The sequence below is a fragment of the Symphodus melops genome (assembly GCF_947650265.1).
Source record: "Symphodus melops genome assembly, chromosome: 5".
Classification (NCBI taxonomy): Eukaryota; Metazoa; Chordata; class Actinopteri; order Labriformes; family Labridae; genus Symphodus; species Symphodus melops.
This window is the reverse complement of record NC_136695.1, coordinates 24,799,014-24,814,039: the sequence shown is the minus strand read 5'-3', so window position 1 is coordinate 24,814,039 and position 15,026 is coordinate 24,799,014. Positions and strand designations below refer to the sequence as shown.

General features: G+C 39.7%; 1 protein-coding gene across 1 annotated transcript; it reads left to right on the top strand.

The window, feature by feature from the left end:
* Positions 1-618: 618 nt before the first annotated feature.
* On the top strand, positions 619-13,862 carry sh3d21 (SH3 domain containing 21). The gene is made up of 16 exons (XM_079344338.1): positions 619-764; positions 1,237-1,406; positions 1,533-1,590; positions 2,753-2,862; positions 3,554-3,644; positions 3,755-3,816; positions 3,901-3,940; positions 4,486-4,580; positions 4,956-5,057; positions 5,413-5,464; positions 8,734-8,763; positions 8,855-8,972; positions 9,876-10,038; positions 10,759-10,955; positions 11,916-11,979; positions 12,084-13,862. Exons 1-16 carry the CDS (start codon positions 761-763, stop codon positions 12,114-12,116), a joined length of 1,389 nt encoding a protein of 462 aa, XP_079200464.1. The 5' UTR covers positions 619-760; the 3' UTR covers positions 12,117-13,862.
* Positions 13,863-15,026: the final 1,164 nt, after the last annotated feature.

Sequence of the window (15,026 nt, the reverse complement as noted above, 5' to 3'; positions counted from 1 at the left end):
CTCATTGAAAATGTAAATGTCCAGCCCCACAGCACAACCTTACACACGGCCCAACTGTGACAAATATAGCCCATAAGTGCGACGTCTAATTAAAGTACATTTCTCTCTCTTTGTAAAATGTGGTTTGATACTTTTTCAGTGTGATGTTATGGATTGTGAAATTCACTCTTGCGTAGCCGGGTTCTGCTTTCTTTAAATAGACGTCCAAGTTTGCCTCAAGGAGCTGACGAACAACACAACATCGTAACAAACACACAACTCAAGCAAACCCCCACAAGAAACCTGATGTAGGTTATGAGTTTTCTTCAGCATGCACACATACTGTGACTGAGATCAACAGATCTACATTAAAGTGTTATTGTCAATTACCTTTGCTTATCTCTGTTGACATGCTCCATTTTTAACCCTCTCTTATAATGAGTATTGCTCTTTCACTATAAACCCGTCTTACCTGTTCTTCTATTCCATTTCCTCCCACTCTCCTCCTCCTCCTCTCTCTCTCTCTCTCTCTCTCTCTCTGTCTCTCTACTCTGTGTGACCCATCCTACTCCTTGCCTTTGACTTGCCCTGACTGGCCCGCAGGAAAAATTGCTCAATGTTAATGTTTGACAAGCAGGAAGAAGGTCCTTGGCTGCCATATCACCACGTCTCAGACAACACAGTCACACTCTTTCGGGTGTCTTCAATACTTCTGCAGGAGTTTGTAGCTTTGTGGAGGAATCAGTTGTTCAAATAGGAGGGACAAAGAAAGAGAGATAAAATGGGTGAGTCAGCTTTGTTAAATTGTGGCCTGTTGACATTTCTGATGTTTTCTTCTCAGCTGTCTGTTTTCTGGGAATCTTTGAATTTGATGGTATTTTTAAAAAAGTGTGTGTAAATAAATGACATTAAATTGTGTCATATGGATTTATATTGACATTCACACAGAACTAAAGCATTCATGTGTGGATACAAATTACTATACAAAGACTGAGTGTATGCATCTGTGTTTGCTGGGAAATTGCAGTTTTTCCATCAAGTTAAACTTTTTTTCCTGTAGGATAGTAAATACTGTTAAGTGACCAAAGAAACTGTACTGCATGGTTTATCTGCAATGATCCAAATTGGTTCCAAGCCAATACCATAGCCTTTACTGCTGGGAGGTTTGTCTGGGTATTGAAATGTCAGGGCACATCACTTGGTCAGCTTGTTCAGCAGCCTTTATACAAAGGATCTAATTTTCTGCCCCATTTGCAGCTCCCACTGTGGAGGTGCTGGTGCTGGTCGACTTCGAGGGCAACATGGGAGACGAGCTCGCTGTGAGGATGGGGGATGTAGTCAAAAACGTCACCAAGGCCAGTGAGGAGGGCTGGCTGGAGGGGGAGCTGAGGGGGAAGAGAGGCATCTTTCCTGCTAACTTTGTCAAGGTCTGTAAACGCTGCACATCACATGATATTAGACTGCACTGTCATGGTGCAGTGTGTTTATGTGTGGACCTTTTTACCAATGTGTGGTAAAACATGCCTTTTTTTCCTTGTATTTTTTCATTCCAGGAGGTGCCTGTCTATTTGATGGGTGACAGCCAGAGGGAACCACGAAGCATTAGAACAAGTAAAGTGCCAAGTCAATATTTCCTTCCCTTTTTGTCACAGTGATAAGCATATAGAGATGTAGCTTTATGCTTTGTCAAACAAACAAACAAAAAAAAAAGGATGACGTGTTTCCCTTTGGTTGTATCACATGTTGGTTGGGGTTCTTCTTCTTCCTTATTGGTTTTTAATTTGTCGCCTGACTGAAACCTGGAGGGTCGCAAGACCTGCATCAGGACACGACTGTACAAAGCAAACGTCTACTACTGAATTCAGCACTTGCAGTGGAGTGAACTTTTATTTCCTCATGTTGGGATATTAAATAGAGGTGGGAGGAAAAATCGATTTATGTAAAAAATTGAGGTTCTCTTTTTTACATAGATTCATAACTTCCAAAAATCAATTTATTGTTTTTGGGCTAATCAGTCACTCCCTGCTAAGTGCTAAAGCTCTTTAACTCAGAAGCCAAAGAGAGTAGCGAGAAATTCAGCCATCTCACAGATGACTGGAGTAGATCCTGAAGTAACTCAGAAACAGACTGAATCATGAAACCAGAATCATATTGAACCGAAAATAGATTCTCAATTGAATTGTGATCCCAAGATACGAAATCAAATTTGAAGATCCCAGCCCTAATATGAACACAATTAGTTCATGAGTAATGAAACTCCTCATTTCAATATCTCTGTCTTTTTAAAGTCGTGTACATGATTTGGAGTTTCAGGCAATTTAAGACATTATCCTCCAATAACACCTTCAGAACATCTAATCACAGCTTGCAGTTCAAATGAAGCATAACACATATTTTACCAAGCACTGAAAAAGTTGGTTCTTTTTTCTATGGTAACTTTTGTCGTTCTTAAAAAAACAAGTGTTTAAAATTGTGGCTAGTGTGGCACATGCAAACAGGAAGACAGGGCTGATAGCAAGCTGACTGTAAATATACATCTACCACATCCTCACCACACAAATCTTAATTATAAAGTATGAAGATGGAGTAGATATAAACAGTGGCTTGGACAGATTAGAGCCTTTGCTATTTTAGCGCTATACTGTTGGGATTAGTGTGCATCCTTTCAAGCTAAACCCATCATTATAGAGCTTGAGTTTCTTTGTCTGCATTACCATCATTTGAAACTCCTCTTCCCTCTGTTCAAGTAGCTTTTCATTCTTTGTCTTTCCAGCAAAGAAGATGAAACAGGCGAGGAAATGTGAGGTTGCGTTTGCCTACAACCCCCTGAATGAAGATGAGCTGATGCTGGTTGTTGGAGAGACGATAGAGATAGTCAGAGAGGTAGAGTCCCCTTCTTTTGTTAATGCTCTAACTCAGACCTGATAGCTGCTTGATAGACAAAATCTTGGCATTATATGTTAATCAAGGTGAAATGTTTGCTTGGAAAATCTTCCCAGGGTAAATGAAAGCCTATTTCATGATAATGCCAATGTTTGTTCGTGTGTTACGCTCCCTTTGTTCTTAGCCACAAGGTTAACAAAGCATGTTTTTACAGAAATGCATGTGAACTGATCTGACTGGTTCTGAGTCTTCATGCCATCAATGAAGTAATCATAGATCTCAAAATAGTGACTTAAGTCTCAGGAATCACACTGGATGATATTAATCAAATACTAAAATATTTACAAAAACTATATATTGAGACTGAAACTTAGTTAACTTAGTTGAATGTTGTGGTTATTATTTTGTGTTCTTGTCATCTTAAGTTCTGACATTCCCAGAACTTAAAAAGCCATTTTGATTCAAATTTAAATGACTAAGACCTCAACCAATGGGAACCTAAACTGCTCATTACTCATTTTAAATAATCTTTTCATTGCTTTCTGAAAACACACCTTATACTGTTAGAAAGCTATAATGGCTTAAGCTTCCAGCTGCTTTCAATGTTTGAGCAAAATGTCCCTGCAGCAACGTAATGCCAATTTAATATTTTGTTACCAACTCTGCCTCTTTTTGATTTGATACTCAACAGATAGAAGACGGATGGTGGATGGGGATAAAAAATGGCAAAGTGGGCGCATTTCCATCCAATTTTGTCAAGGAAATATTTGTTTCGCCTAAAGGTTGGTGAAGCCAACACTTCTATTATTTCATCATGTTCCTCATTCTGCATGTGATATAATCACAACATTGATAAAACAGCCCAATTCATCAATGGCAAATGCTTTTACAGAGGGAAAGCACAATGAGGGCAAGTCAAGACCCAAGCTTACTGATGCAGTGTTCAGTAAGGAGGTAAGTAAGAGTACAAACTTAATGTTACTGAAATACAGCAATTGTTGAAATATTGAACTTAATGTTTTTATTGTTCTCTTAAAGATATCTCAAAAGGCAAGTGTGAGGAATAAAACAAAGCAAAGTAAGTCCCAATGTTTTCATTACATCCATATTACTAACTGATAATTCTTAAAGTTAGTGATAAATCCTGGACTTTATGCCAATAGAATTACATTTTTCTGTACTCTCTATTTTTAAACCACATTCCAAAAGTAGCTTGACGGGTGAAGACGATAGGTATGTCTAAACCACATTTCAACAGCAGCTAGACAGGCGAAGAAGATAGACATGTCTGCTTTGGAACACCTGTGACAAGTTGTAATTCCCACACTTTACCAATACTATAAATCAAACATTCACATTTACAATACTGACTCCTTCAATAAGTTCGTAGAGCATTGCGTCAGAGTGGAAAGTCTCTCAAGGATCAAAGTTTACACCTTTTATCTCGAAATGTCACAACTTCTTTCCGGTTATTTTTTGAGTCAAGACGTGAGTGCTGTAAAGACTGATAAGAATAGTCTTAAAAGCTTCAAGTTGTTATTCCTGTCACACGTGCCTCACAGTACAATGTGTACGTGCTTTGGGGTTAGTAACTATGTTGTCTCTTAATCTGTGTGTTCTCAGAGGTGGAGTGTTGCCAAGTCATGTTTGACTACAAGGCCAAAGCAGAGGATGAATTGGATCTGAAAAAGGGTGACTTGGTGGTCATACTGAGAAAGGTATGGGCACATCGTATTGTTGTTTTTCTGACTGTGTTTTCCCATGATGTCATGCTTTCTTTTTGACAGACTCATGAACACGTCTGGGTGTTTCTTACGAAGAAGTTCCATGGTTGTATAATATTGTTCAACCAGCCTAACTGGTCGCGTCACCTTGACGCACATGTTTTCATGACACAAATATGGCAGCCGTCCAAATTTTAGGTATCATTTAAAAGATATAAGGTTTCTAAGATGTCTTTATTGTAAACTGATCACATGGAAGCCATGTCTTGCTTGACCGCTTGGTAACCTCTTGTGCAGCAATTTCACGTCCCAGAGGATGCTGCTGTTGTCTTTGAGCTTCTCATGTGACTCTTTAATCTCCATCTGAAGGAAACAGAAGATGAAGGCTGGTGGGAGGGAGAGTTAAATGGACGCTGTGGCTTCTTCCCTGATAACTATGTGATGGTGATTCCACCAATGGACAGTCTGCAAGTGAGTGGACTAAAACTGTGGACTTTCCTTGTTGGACGGGACCAATCTAGTTGACGAGATATTCACGTTTTGACGACTTAACTGTGCTACCATGAATCCATGGACCTACTTCATTGTAATGCATATTTTATATACATATCCGTTGTAATTTAAAAATAGCTAAAGTTATGCTAGCTCTTCACTGGCTGGTACTTGTCAGTCAGTTTGGAGTGAGTCAGGGTTGTATTCAACATCCTCTGTTTTGGAATTACTCACTAAAAAATCCCACAGTGGAAAGAGTGTCAAATAGAGATGCTTTAAGTCACAAGGGGACGTTCTTGCCAACATGGTGACTTTTCCGTTTCTCCTCCTCTAGTCTGGGACCACAAGCCAACCGCCTGCTCGCAACGTCAACAAGAAACTCTCAGGTAAGAGAACCAGATGTAATGTAGGCATTGATCAAACTCAGGGACAAACGTTGTTTGACATCTTTAAAAGGTTCCTGTCTGACTCACGACTTCTGGCTGTGGAGGTGTTTAAACTGGACGTCTGGGCTGTGAAGGACTGTTGTTTTAGCAGATGGACCATTTGGCTGCAGTTTTTCCAGGGGATTTTCAGTGTGTTATAAAAGCATTCAAAATGTCCCTCTGATCAATGCTGTTATTTCAGTGGTGCTGAGGCAACTGAAAGTGCTGGAAGTACAGTACTCAACATTCATTTATTGCACTTATTCTGTTCAGTCCATGCTTTTTTTACTCAGTAGCAACTATACTATACTTTCCTTATTGTACTTGAGAGACTACAATTTGTGAAACTTTAAATACTCCTACTTAAATTATATTTGGAGGCTGTTATACTAAACCTCATTGTCCGCCAGCTGAGATTACAAATTAATTTGCAGATTTAAATTGTAAATTCAAACCTATTCAATCAGTAAATTAGGATTTATTCAAATGAAGTAAGTTACTCAGAAGTACATTTCTCTAAGCAGCTATTTGTAACCATTCATTCTACATAAACACATCCATTGTTAGATCAAATGTAATACTCTTGATTCTGAAATTGTGCTCACAAAAAGCTATTTGGATACATGTTTATGTCAGTCCTTGTGTCCTCCTTTGTTTATCAAAGAATGGTCGAGTTTTTTTTACAAGCTGGCATTGCTTCTTTTATCTTGGTTAGAAAAGTAGTTCACAAGATTACATGCATCAAGCAGAATCTATTAATATCTATCAAATGATTATCTTGTATCATCAATATCATACCTATCACTCCATCCATTTTTCATTTTATAGTGTCAATTCATAATACACGTTATCTCAAGACACTTTTCAAAAGAAAAGAAAGATTAGAAAAGAGTAGGTGTACAGCGTACTCTTTTCTAATTACAAAGGCCCTACATTAATCCACCTTACAGAGACAAGAACAAGACGTCCTTGAACAGGCAGAAAAATCGAGTAGAGCCAGACTAACGTTGAACAGCCAGCTGTGTTGGGGTTGAGCTAAGGCGTTGAGGGGGATTTCTGGTCTTGAAGGTCCTAATGTCCTGAAGGCATGCTTCCCGTTTACATAACAAATTGGTGTCATCTGACTGAACTCATACGTATAGTTTAGTGTCATCTGTATAACAATGACAATTTATGTGTTTCCTTATATTACCTATCATGCATTGCTGATTTTGTTTAAACTAAAATCCTGTCTTAAACTGTTTTCATTGTCAGACTATAAGAGCAAACAAACATCAAAAGATTTTTAAAAGCAATAAAGAAGAACCAATCTGCCAGCTATACATAGCAGGATGTGGCTTCTTGTTAGGCTGCAGCTGAGGAGTGTACTCTGTTATACAGGATGCAAATTTAGCACAATTTTGAAGAAAAAAAAAACAACTCAAGGGAATTCCAAATTCAATCACATCAAAAACCTGTGTGCTTTAAAGATCAAGCTCTTTTCTAAGTGATTGACTTCTCACCTTGAACAACCTGATTATCAGCAGCACACAGTCATCAAGTAACTGTTACAGTATTTTCATTTACAGGATGTCTGAGACTATAGAGAGAAGGGGAATGGTTAGATTGGTCATGTGACCCAGTCTAGGAGTCTTGGAGGAAACAGGGGGTGGTGGTGGTGTGCGTGTGTGTGTGTGTTGGGGGGGGGGGAGCTCTGTCACAGAGATTTTTCACAAGCAGCACAAGAAGCAGCACAAGAAGCAGCACTTGAGCTACTGCTGCTGTGTGGATGGTTTGCTTGAGAGGAAATGTTGCACAATGCTTTGAACATTCAAGGTAGGCTTCCTGTTGTCTCATTCTATTGTTTGTGCAGAGTAATCTGCTCTTTATGAAGGATAAATACGGGTAGTTTAACTTGTAAGATGCTTATATTTTTCTGCACTTTTACCGTCTTTGTTTGGAATAGGCACTGGAATTACACAGCCACACGGAACCTCTCAAACAATTGCATCTATTTTCTCAGTCTCCAAGGCAAAGGTCTTCTCAGGCGCTGTGTTTGTATGAGCTCGGCCAGAGTGACTGTCCCTGACGAACTCGTTGGGACCCTTGAGAACTGTTTCTGCAGTGCTATTGGCTACAGCTGTGGCCCGGCCTGCTTCAGTGACTGTTCACATCTCCGCCATCCCATGCAACTGCTCATAACTAGATTCTAGTTTAATTCAAAAACACAGGCGCATTCTTTTCTGTACCACATTAAAACTTACGGCTTTTTGGGGCGAAACAAAGGCTAATTATTCTCTTTTGTCAAATCAAATCAACCCACAGCTTTTTAGCGGCAGTGTTTTAGTCCTCCCAAGTCACAATAATACTATAGTAAAAGGCAGTGCTTTCATTTTACAGGGCACACCTGCATGAGGTATGAAAGCTTGTATTTATGGCAGGCAGATTTGCTGAGTATGCATGGTCTTTGTAGCAACATCCTGCTCTATATTACTGTTGTAACACACAATCACACCTGTGAGAGTCTCTGCAGATCGTAGAGCACCTTCAAAGTAGTTGCGTGTAGGGTGTCATGGCACTAGATTTTTAACCTTTGGACAATTCTCGTAAAAATCAAACTGGTTTGGATAGCACAGCGACTAAAATTAAAGACGAGTATGACAGGGACGGAGCTACTGAATGTGCGGCCACTCGCGTTGGCACACAGGTGAGAACCCCCCCCCAAAAAAACAGGAAAAAAAATCTATCAATAAACTATCTATCTGTCTGTCTGTCTGTCTGTCTGTCTGTCTGTCTGTCTGTCTGTCTGTCTGTCTGTCTGTCTGCCTGCCTGCCTGCCTGCCTGCCTGCCTGCCTGCCTGCCTGCCTGTCTGTCTATCTATCTATCTATCTATCTATCTATCTATCTATCTATCTAAAATTAAAGTCCTAGGTACTCAACATTGCGTTATTTCTTGGTTTTAATTACCTTAAACATCCATGCATCCATTTGTTTAAGTTTGGTGCTTTTCAGTGCTAACGATCCTTAACATAACAGAGATCCAGGTGCAGGAACAGGTGGTTTTGAAAATATTTGAAGACTTAAATATTTTTGGACATATGAAGCTGACCAGTTGATGTCACAGATTAACTTCTACAATGTTTGTGATTGTCTGATAAATTACAGGTCTTATTAAGCTGCAACTCTATATGTGTATATTTATACAATTAAATGCAATTTTATAGTTAACAATAATTTTATATGTTTTCAGTAAAGACCCAGGCCTCAGCGATGGAGAAAGGTAAATGGCAGTGACTTTAAAAAAAATATATATATATATATATTTAGGACACATTTCTTTCAAGGTTAAACCTGATACATTTGCTGTTTAGATGATAAACCGGACATAAAGGACCTGAGAAGTAATCCTCCAACCAAAGTCAAGCTGCCGTCATTCAACAAGCCCAGCCCGCCTCCAGTAAAAGACAAACCCAACAAGGTTTTACAAAGGTGAGTGAAGTCCAACAGCTCTTATAGTGTGCCTCACAACAGCTAATCTCCATGCACAGCCACTAAAGTCTTACAAGAGAATAATTCTTCCATGTCAGGGCCATGAATGGTAATTCAATAGCAACCGTTTTTAAAGAAAAAAGCCTTTAAGAAATGTCAGGACAAGTTTCTCCTCTTTAGACTGGCACCGAATGCGGCGCCTTCAGATGTTAAAGGTTTTGGTCATCGCCACCAGTTGCCATGGTGTCCTTAAAGAAGAATGCCAGGATACCCGACCTTTAGCGGCTTAGTGGAAACTCTAGGATGAGTCAGATCGGGCCTGAACAGACGAGAGCAGCCCATTTCCTGTTTCCTGGGCAAAACACACAGAAACAGGCACACACGCACAACTGAGAAAACAATAACGGGCTTGTCTTAAGGGGGCTGCTAATGGAGAACAAGCTTTTACTGAAATGTGTTTCCAAGCAAATATGTTTGGGATGCCTTCCAAACCAGCTTCTTAAGAATCTCTCTGAATGTTTCAGTGCTGAAGCTGAGTTTTTCAGGCCTTAACCTTCAAGGCTGATTATTTATAAACCTTTTTATATACCTTTCATTTGTGAATCAAAGACGAGTTGCGAATGAGCTTTGACGTGAATCCAGTGTTCATACACAAATAGGTCAGATTGATACAGAGAGACTGTAAGACTTCCGCTGTTATACTTTGCACCTGCACCTTGCACAGTTCAGGAAACTGGAAACCACATTCTAAGTGTGCACCAAATTACTTCCAAAGAAAATATGAGAGATTTTTTGCGGTATTCTGACGTGTTTTTCCCCTCATCTGATTCTCCCTTTGTCGTTTATTAAAGGGTGACAGACAAATACAACCAAATCTTTAAACACTGTTTTTCTTATTTCCAGCAGAACCAATGGAGATGAGGCCAACGTGTCTCCAAAACAACCACGGGAGAAAGAGACCGACCAGTTTGATGGCGTGGATCTGCAGACTGAAAAGCTGAGTCATCCTACAGCCAACAGAGCTAAACCCCCGCAGAGAAGACCGCCATCAGGCCTGGTCGCAGTGGTCAGTGACACACTCATATTCATTCATCACTTTTTTCTTTTATCACAACATTGGCAGTAACCAATGACCACAACAGTATAACAAACATTTCTGTAGATGACCTTTGCAACCATATTATCTTTGTAACAATCAGACAACGCCTACTTTATCTTTTGCATACTTGTCTGATGTGGCCGTAAGCAAAAAAACACATTTTGTCCTGCATAAAATATGTAGTAACACTTAGTACCAGTAATGTGCAACAAGGTGGAAGAGGGTTTCTTAGACTCGACACATTTTGCAAAAAGGCTCCAGAGTGCTACAAGTCCAAACACTTTAAGAGAAGCCAAGATCTCATTGCGACGAAGCCACAAGATGTTTTTGAACACGGGAAAGGCCCTTGAGGTTTTCATCAGCAGCAAGTTGGTACTTGATCTCAAGTGGTTGGCAGAAGGCATTCTGAGAAATACAGAAATTCTTGTTTCCGAACAAAATGTTGCAGCCCATTGCATTGTTTAACAATGTGGGCTATTAAGGGAGGTTGTGAGGATTTTATAAGTAAAACAATCTTTAAGGAAGCAACTTTTGCCCATTTACAGAATCCATTTTCTGGTCTGCAAATACACGTATAAGTTAAGCTCTGCTCCTTCAGTGAAGCACCATGTAATAGATGTGTATTTTAGCACTATTGGAGGTCAGTGATCTTGTACAGTATTATGGAATGCTATGTATTCTTTACAGAACACAGAAAATCTTCTGCCATCACCTGCAAAGCCTGACCCCAGACCCAAGACCCCGCCTCCCAGTCGACCAGCACCACCCAAAGTTGTTGTGGAGGGCAAACCCGTGACCCATAAGGACGAGTCAAGCTTGGAAAGCCTGCAGGCAGAAATCAAAGAGCTGAGGATGGCTCTGGAGCTGCTGCAGACACGACATGGGTGAGCACTGCTCATTTGTTTCCAGCTGATTCAGGTGATCTGAGTCATGTTCAAAAAGAATCAAAGCTAGTCACACTAACAGACCTCTTTGACCGAGAGGGCGTAAACAGACCCTCCCATCCTTAATTCATTATGTGCTGTTTGTTGATGTTAGCACACACAGGAAGTGACAAATAACAACCTACGAGTGGAGCAAAAATTGCGTAGTACGTTTGAGTTCCCCATTCCAAACTAAGAAGGAGACTTGTTGGCTCTTTAGCATCTCTTGTCTCTTTGCTCTGCGTTTACATAAAACAGCCATACAGCCTGGTTGGTCAACATGAGCCATGTTGTGTGCAGTTGCAGCCACATGAGGTTCTACCCAAAGAACTTCTTACACCTGAAATAATTGGATTTAACATTTAAAAAGCAAATTTGGCATCAAAGTTGTGTTCCATATTGTGAAATAATTAACAAAAAACTTCATTGGCAAACATAAGCTCAATGTCTATTCAAAACTGCTCTCACCTGTGTTCCCTTTTAAGACATTTTTTTAAGGACTATGCAGATGTGTATCCACTGGGCTTGGTTGACCTCTCATATGATTTTTGTTGGAGCACAGGAAACATAGGACTTAGCTAAATCAGCAAAAGTTGCAAAAGCTATAGACTTCATGTAAATAAGTGGAGCTAGAGATTTAGGTGACAGGTTCATCAACATGAATGAGCCTTTTCCACATTAAAGCTAAACTCTCATTTGACTATTAGCACATTCTAATCCTCAAGGCACCATTACACAAATATATGTTTCAGTGCTGCTGCTAAATTAAAGCGATGACATCATTTCTTAGTTGGACCTAACTACTAAGCGGCCTTAGAATTTATTGATAGTTTCACTTCACTGTCAGTGTATATCTTGACCTACTTAAGACTCACACATTGTCCATAACCTCCTGGTTGTTTGTCTGTCTCTTTTGATCAGGCGAGACATTCAAGAAGTGAAAGAAGAACTGAAGGAGGAGAAAAACAAACGATTGGCACTGCAGGTCAGTGAGCCAGGGTTTTTTTTTTTCAATGTTTTGTCTGCTTTATTTTGCTGAAGTTGTCTTCACAAAGATCATTTCTCTAATTGTGGATTGTTTCTATTCAGGAGGAAGTAAAAGCTTTGAGGATGAAACATTAATCCCAACACAGACTGGGGGCTGGGTTGCCTGTCCGACACTGCGCCATGACGATTCTTGTACTGCAAGGCTCAACTAAGACGGACATTTTTTCTGACGTGGTTTGGGCATGGTAAAGACAAGCTTACGCGCTCCAACTGCAGGCACACAAACCAGGACTATATTCTGAAGTAAAGTTTAAATGAAAGCATCAGGCTTACCCAGCACAGAACTGTAGAAGCCTGATTCAGCAAAAAAAAAAAAAAAACTTTCTTGAAAAGTTTTTACACATTTGAATGCTGGAAATCTCAAATATTGGTCATAGATGGGTTACTTTTGGTTGCTAATGACTGTTTTCTGTTTTTCTGTTTCATCTGTCACCTTTCGTACCTTTATCATTGAGCTTACTGTACTTTTTACATTTTAAAACTGAATGCAACTTGTAATATATGCAACTGTGCATAAGATGATTTTTTTGTGATGTCTTTTGCAAAGACCTGAAATATAATTTTAAGTCATCAATGCACTGTTATGTGAATGTTATATGTGCAAAACAAAACTACTGAAAAGACGGAGCTGATGTGCCGATATTTGCTACAACAGAATGTAATGCTGCCTTGAGCCACTGGGGGACACTGTTAAACAATTCTACTTACAGACAAATGTTTCACTTTAGTGAACGCTGGATTGGTGGAAGGGGTATGTGGTACTAGAATCGGCCTCCCTTTAGGAAGCAAAAAATAAATTTTATACAGAGGGGTACATGTGTTAAGATTAATGCAAATGATAAGGTAAATGGTTGTTCTTTTATGAAACAAAAAGCTGTTGAAATGCTTCAGGAGTTATCCTGAGGTTGTGGTGGCCTACTTTTTTTATTTATTTTTTTGCAGTTAAGCGTAAAAAGGCATCCCATGTCACTCAGAGAGAAACTGACTCACTCTGAAAACTCTGAACATTGTGACTCACTGATGGATCTAGAGAGCGTGGGAAGGGAGTCAATGACAAATACTTTGCACCCACAAGAGAGCGATTTAACTTCATCAAGGGGTATAGATTTGGTTTTGGCAGCGTTGGTAGTAATAGTAGTAGTGGTTGTGTGTTCCTGTTCAAGCCTACTTGTGTTGCCCGCTGTAGAGAACATCTGGATGACATCTGGAGCTCATCAGTGAACGGCTGCTTCTGAAACTACCATGGGAACATACTATTTTTAAAATTCTGTTAAATAATAGTTCCATATTAGGGGAAGGGGCAATAGGTGAGATAAAATAAACAAAGACGTGTAAAGTTGATGTCACAAAGTTTTAACGTTTTCCACTTTTTGAGTACTTAATGTCAGTGATGGCAGATTCAGGTGTTTCTATAAATGATAACAGCATGTATGGATATTTGACTCAAGGAAAACATAGAGTACTGTAGGTCTCAGACATAAACGACAAAGCACAGTGCACTCGGCGAAGCAGTTTGGAGCTCAGAGGTCAAACACAAAAAAAGATCTCTGAGTTAAATTTAGAAATGGAGAAAAAAGGAGCTGAACCGAGAAAAGAACAGTTCGCCTCTGTCGAAGAGGAGAGCTTGGCCGTCGCAGAGAAAAAAGCTATGCATGACCTCATGGGAAATGGTAATAAATCTGCAGAGTATTTAAAATGGACTGAGACGGATCATAGCCAGGGCTGAGTTCTATTAATAACCGCAGAAATATTTTGTTTGTTATCAGTTTATAATGAAATGTGATGAATCCAACTATTAAAACAGTAGTTACTAAACCTGAATGTAGCTATAGATGTCATGTGTTGTCAAGTCTGGTTTCTGGGGTTGGTCAGATGACCACAAAAGACAGTCTAATCTGTGTAGTCGAATTGAAGCAATCATTCCCACACTGTGTTGTGGTTCAGTTTTATGACATTCCCTCGCTGGATTTCCCGAATGTTGATGCTCACCATGTTTTATTGCTACATTGTTCCATAACTGTGTAATTCCCAGAGGCCAAAATATGTTGCTTCAAATACATCTTAATTACATCCTGTGAAATCCAAAGAGACTACGGATAATATTGTAAGTAGGTCTAGTAAAACACATTTTGGGTCCTATATTTGGAAGTTGACTCCATTCTCTCTAGGTTTACGCAAACATAATTACACAGCGTCTTCAAAGCGTCCATCCCATCAACGCCTCTGGATACTGAAAACCCCTGACCACATGCAAGGCTTTTCCAAGACCCCAACAGAGGAGACTTCAGTGTGGGCTCCATCTAGAAACAGAAGAGGCCCCAAAGCAAACCTGACTCTCATCCTCCAGCAGAGTTTGGCCTTTGAGGACGACTCTATGATGGAAGTTCTTGGCTTGTCTCCATCTTAAAACCAAGCAATGCTACCACAACTTTGAGGATGTGAGTTGGGTCTAAGTTGGCACCCAGAAAAAATGTGGGCATGTGCCATATACTGTATCCTAATTAGTATTTGTCCTTTTATACTGCTTGCCAAGAATTCATACTTTCAGATCTCGTAAATCACCAAACCACCAAAGCTTGGCATGTGTTAATGACCAGTATAAACATTCACTCAGAGTGGGTGATTCATCAATGTTCTTTCAGTCCTTACAAGCAGCCAAACAATATTTCCATCAGTCTATGTGGGTCTGCTTACATGGGAATAAATTTAGATTAGATTTGGGCATCTTTCTCTGACTTTGTCACTCCTTAGAAACATTCATCAGAGTCAGAGGAGCCTGACAACGGCTTTAATGTAAAATGAATACATGTGGGTTTTTTCTATCTTTCTTTCGATATACTATCACGTGAGTTCTGTCTCTGTGTGGCCATTCCTAGAGGTCCTTGTCAGAAATATCCATAATTATGAAATGATAGGTGTGACCACCTTGAGGGAAGATGAGTTTGTAATTGTGAAAATTACACTATGGAAGCAAAGTAAGGCAGA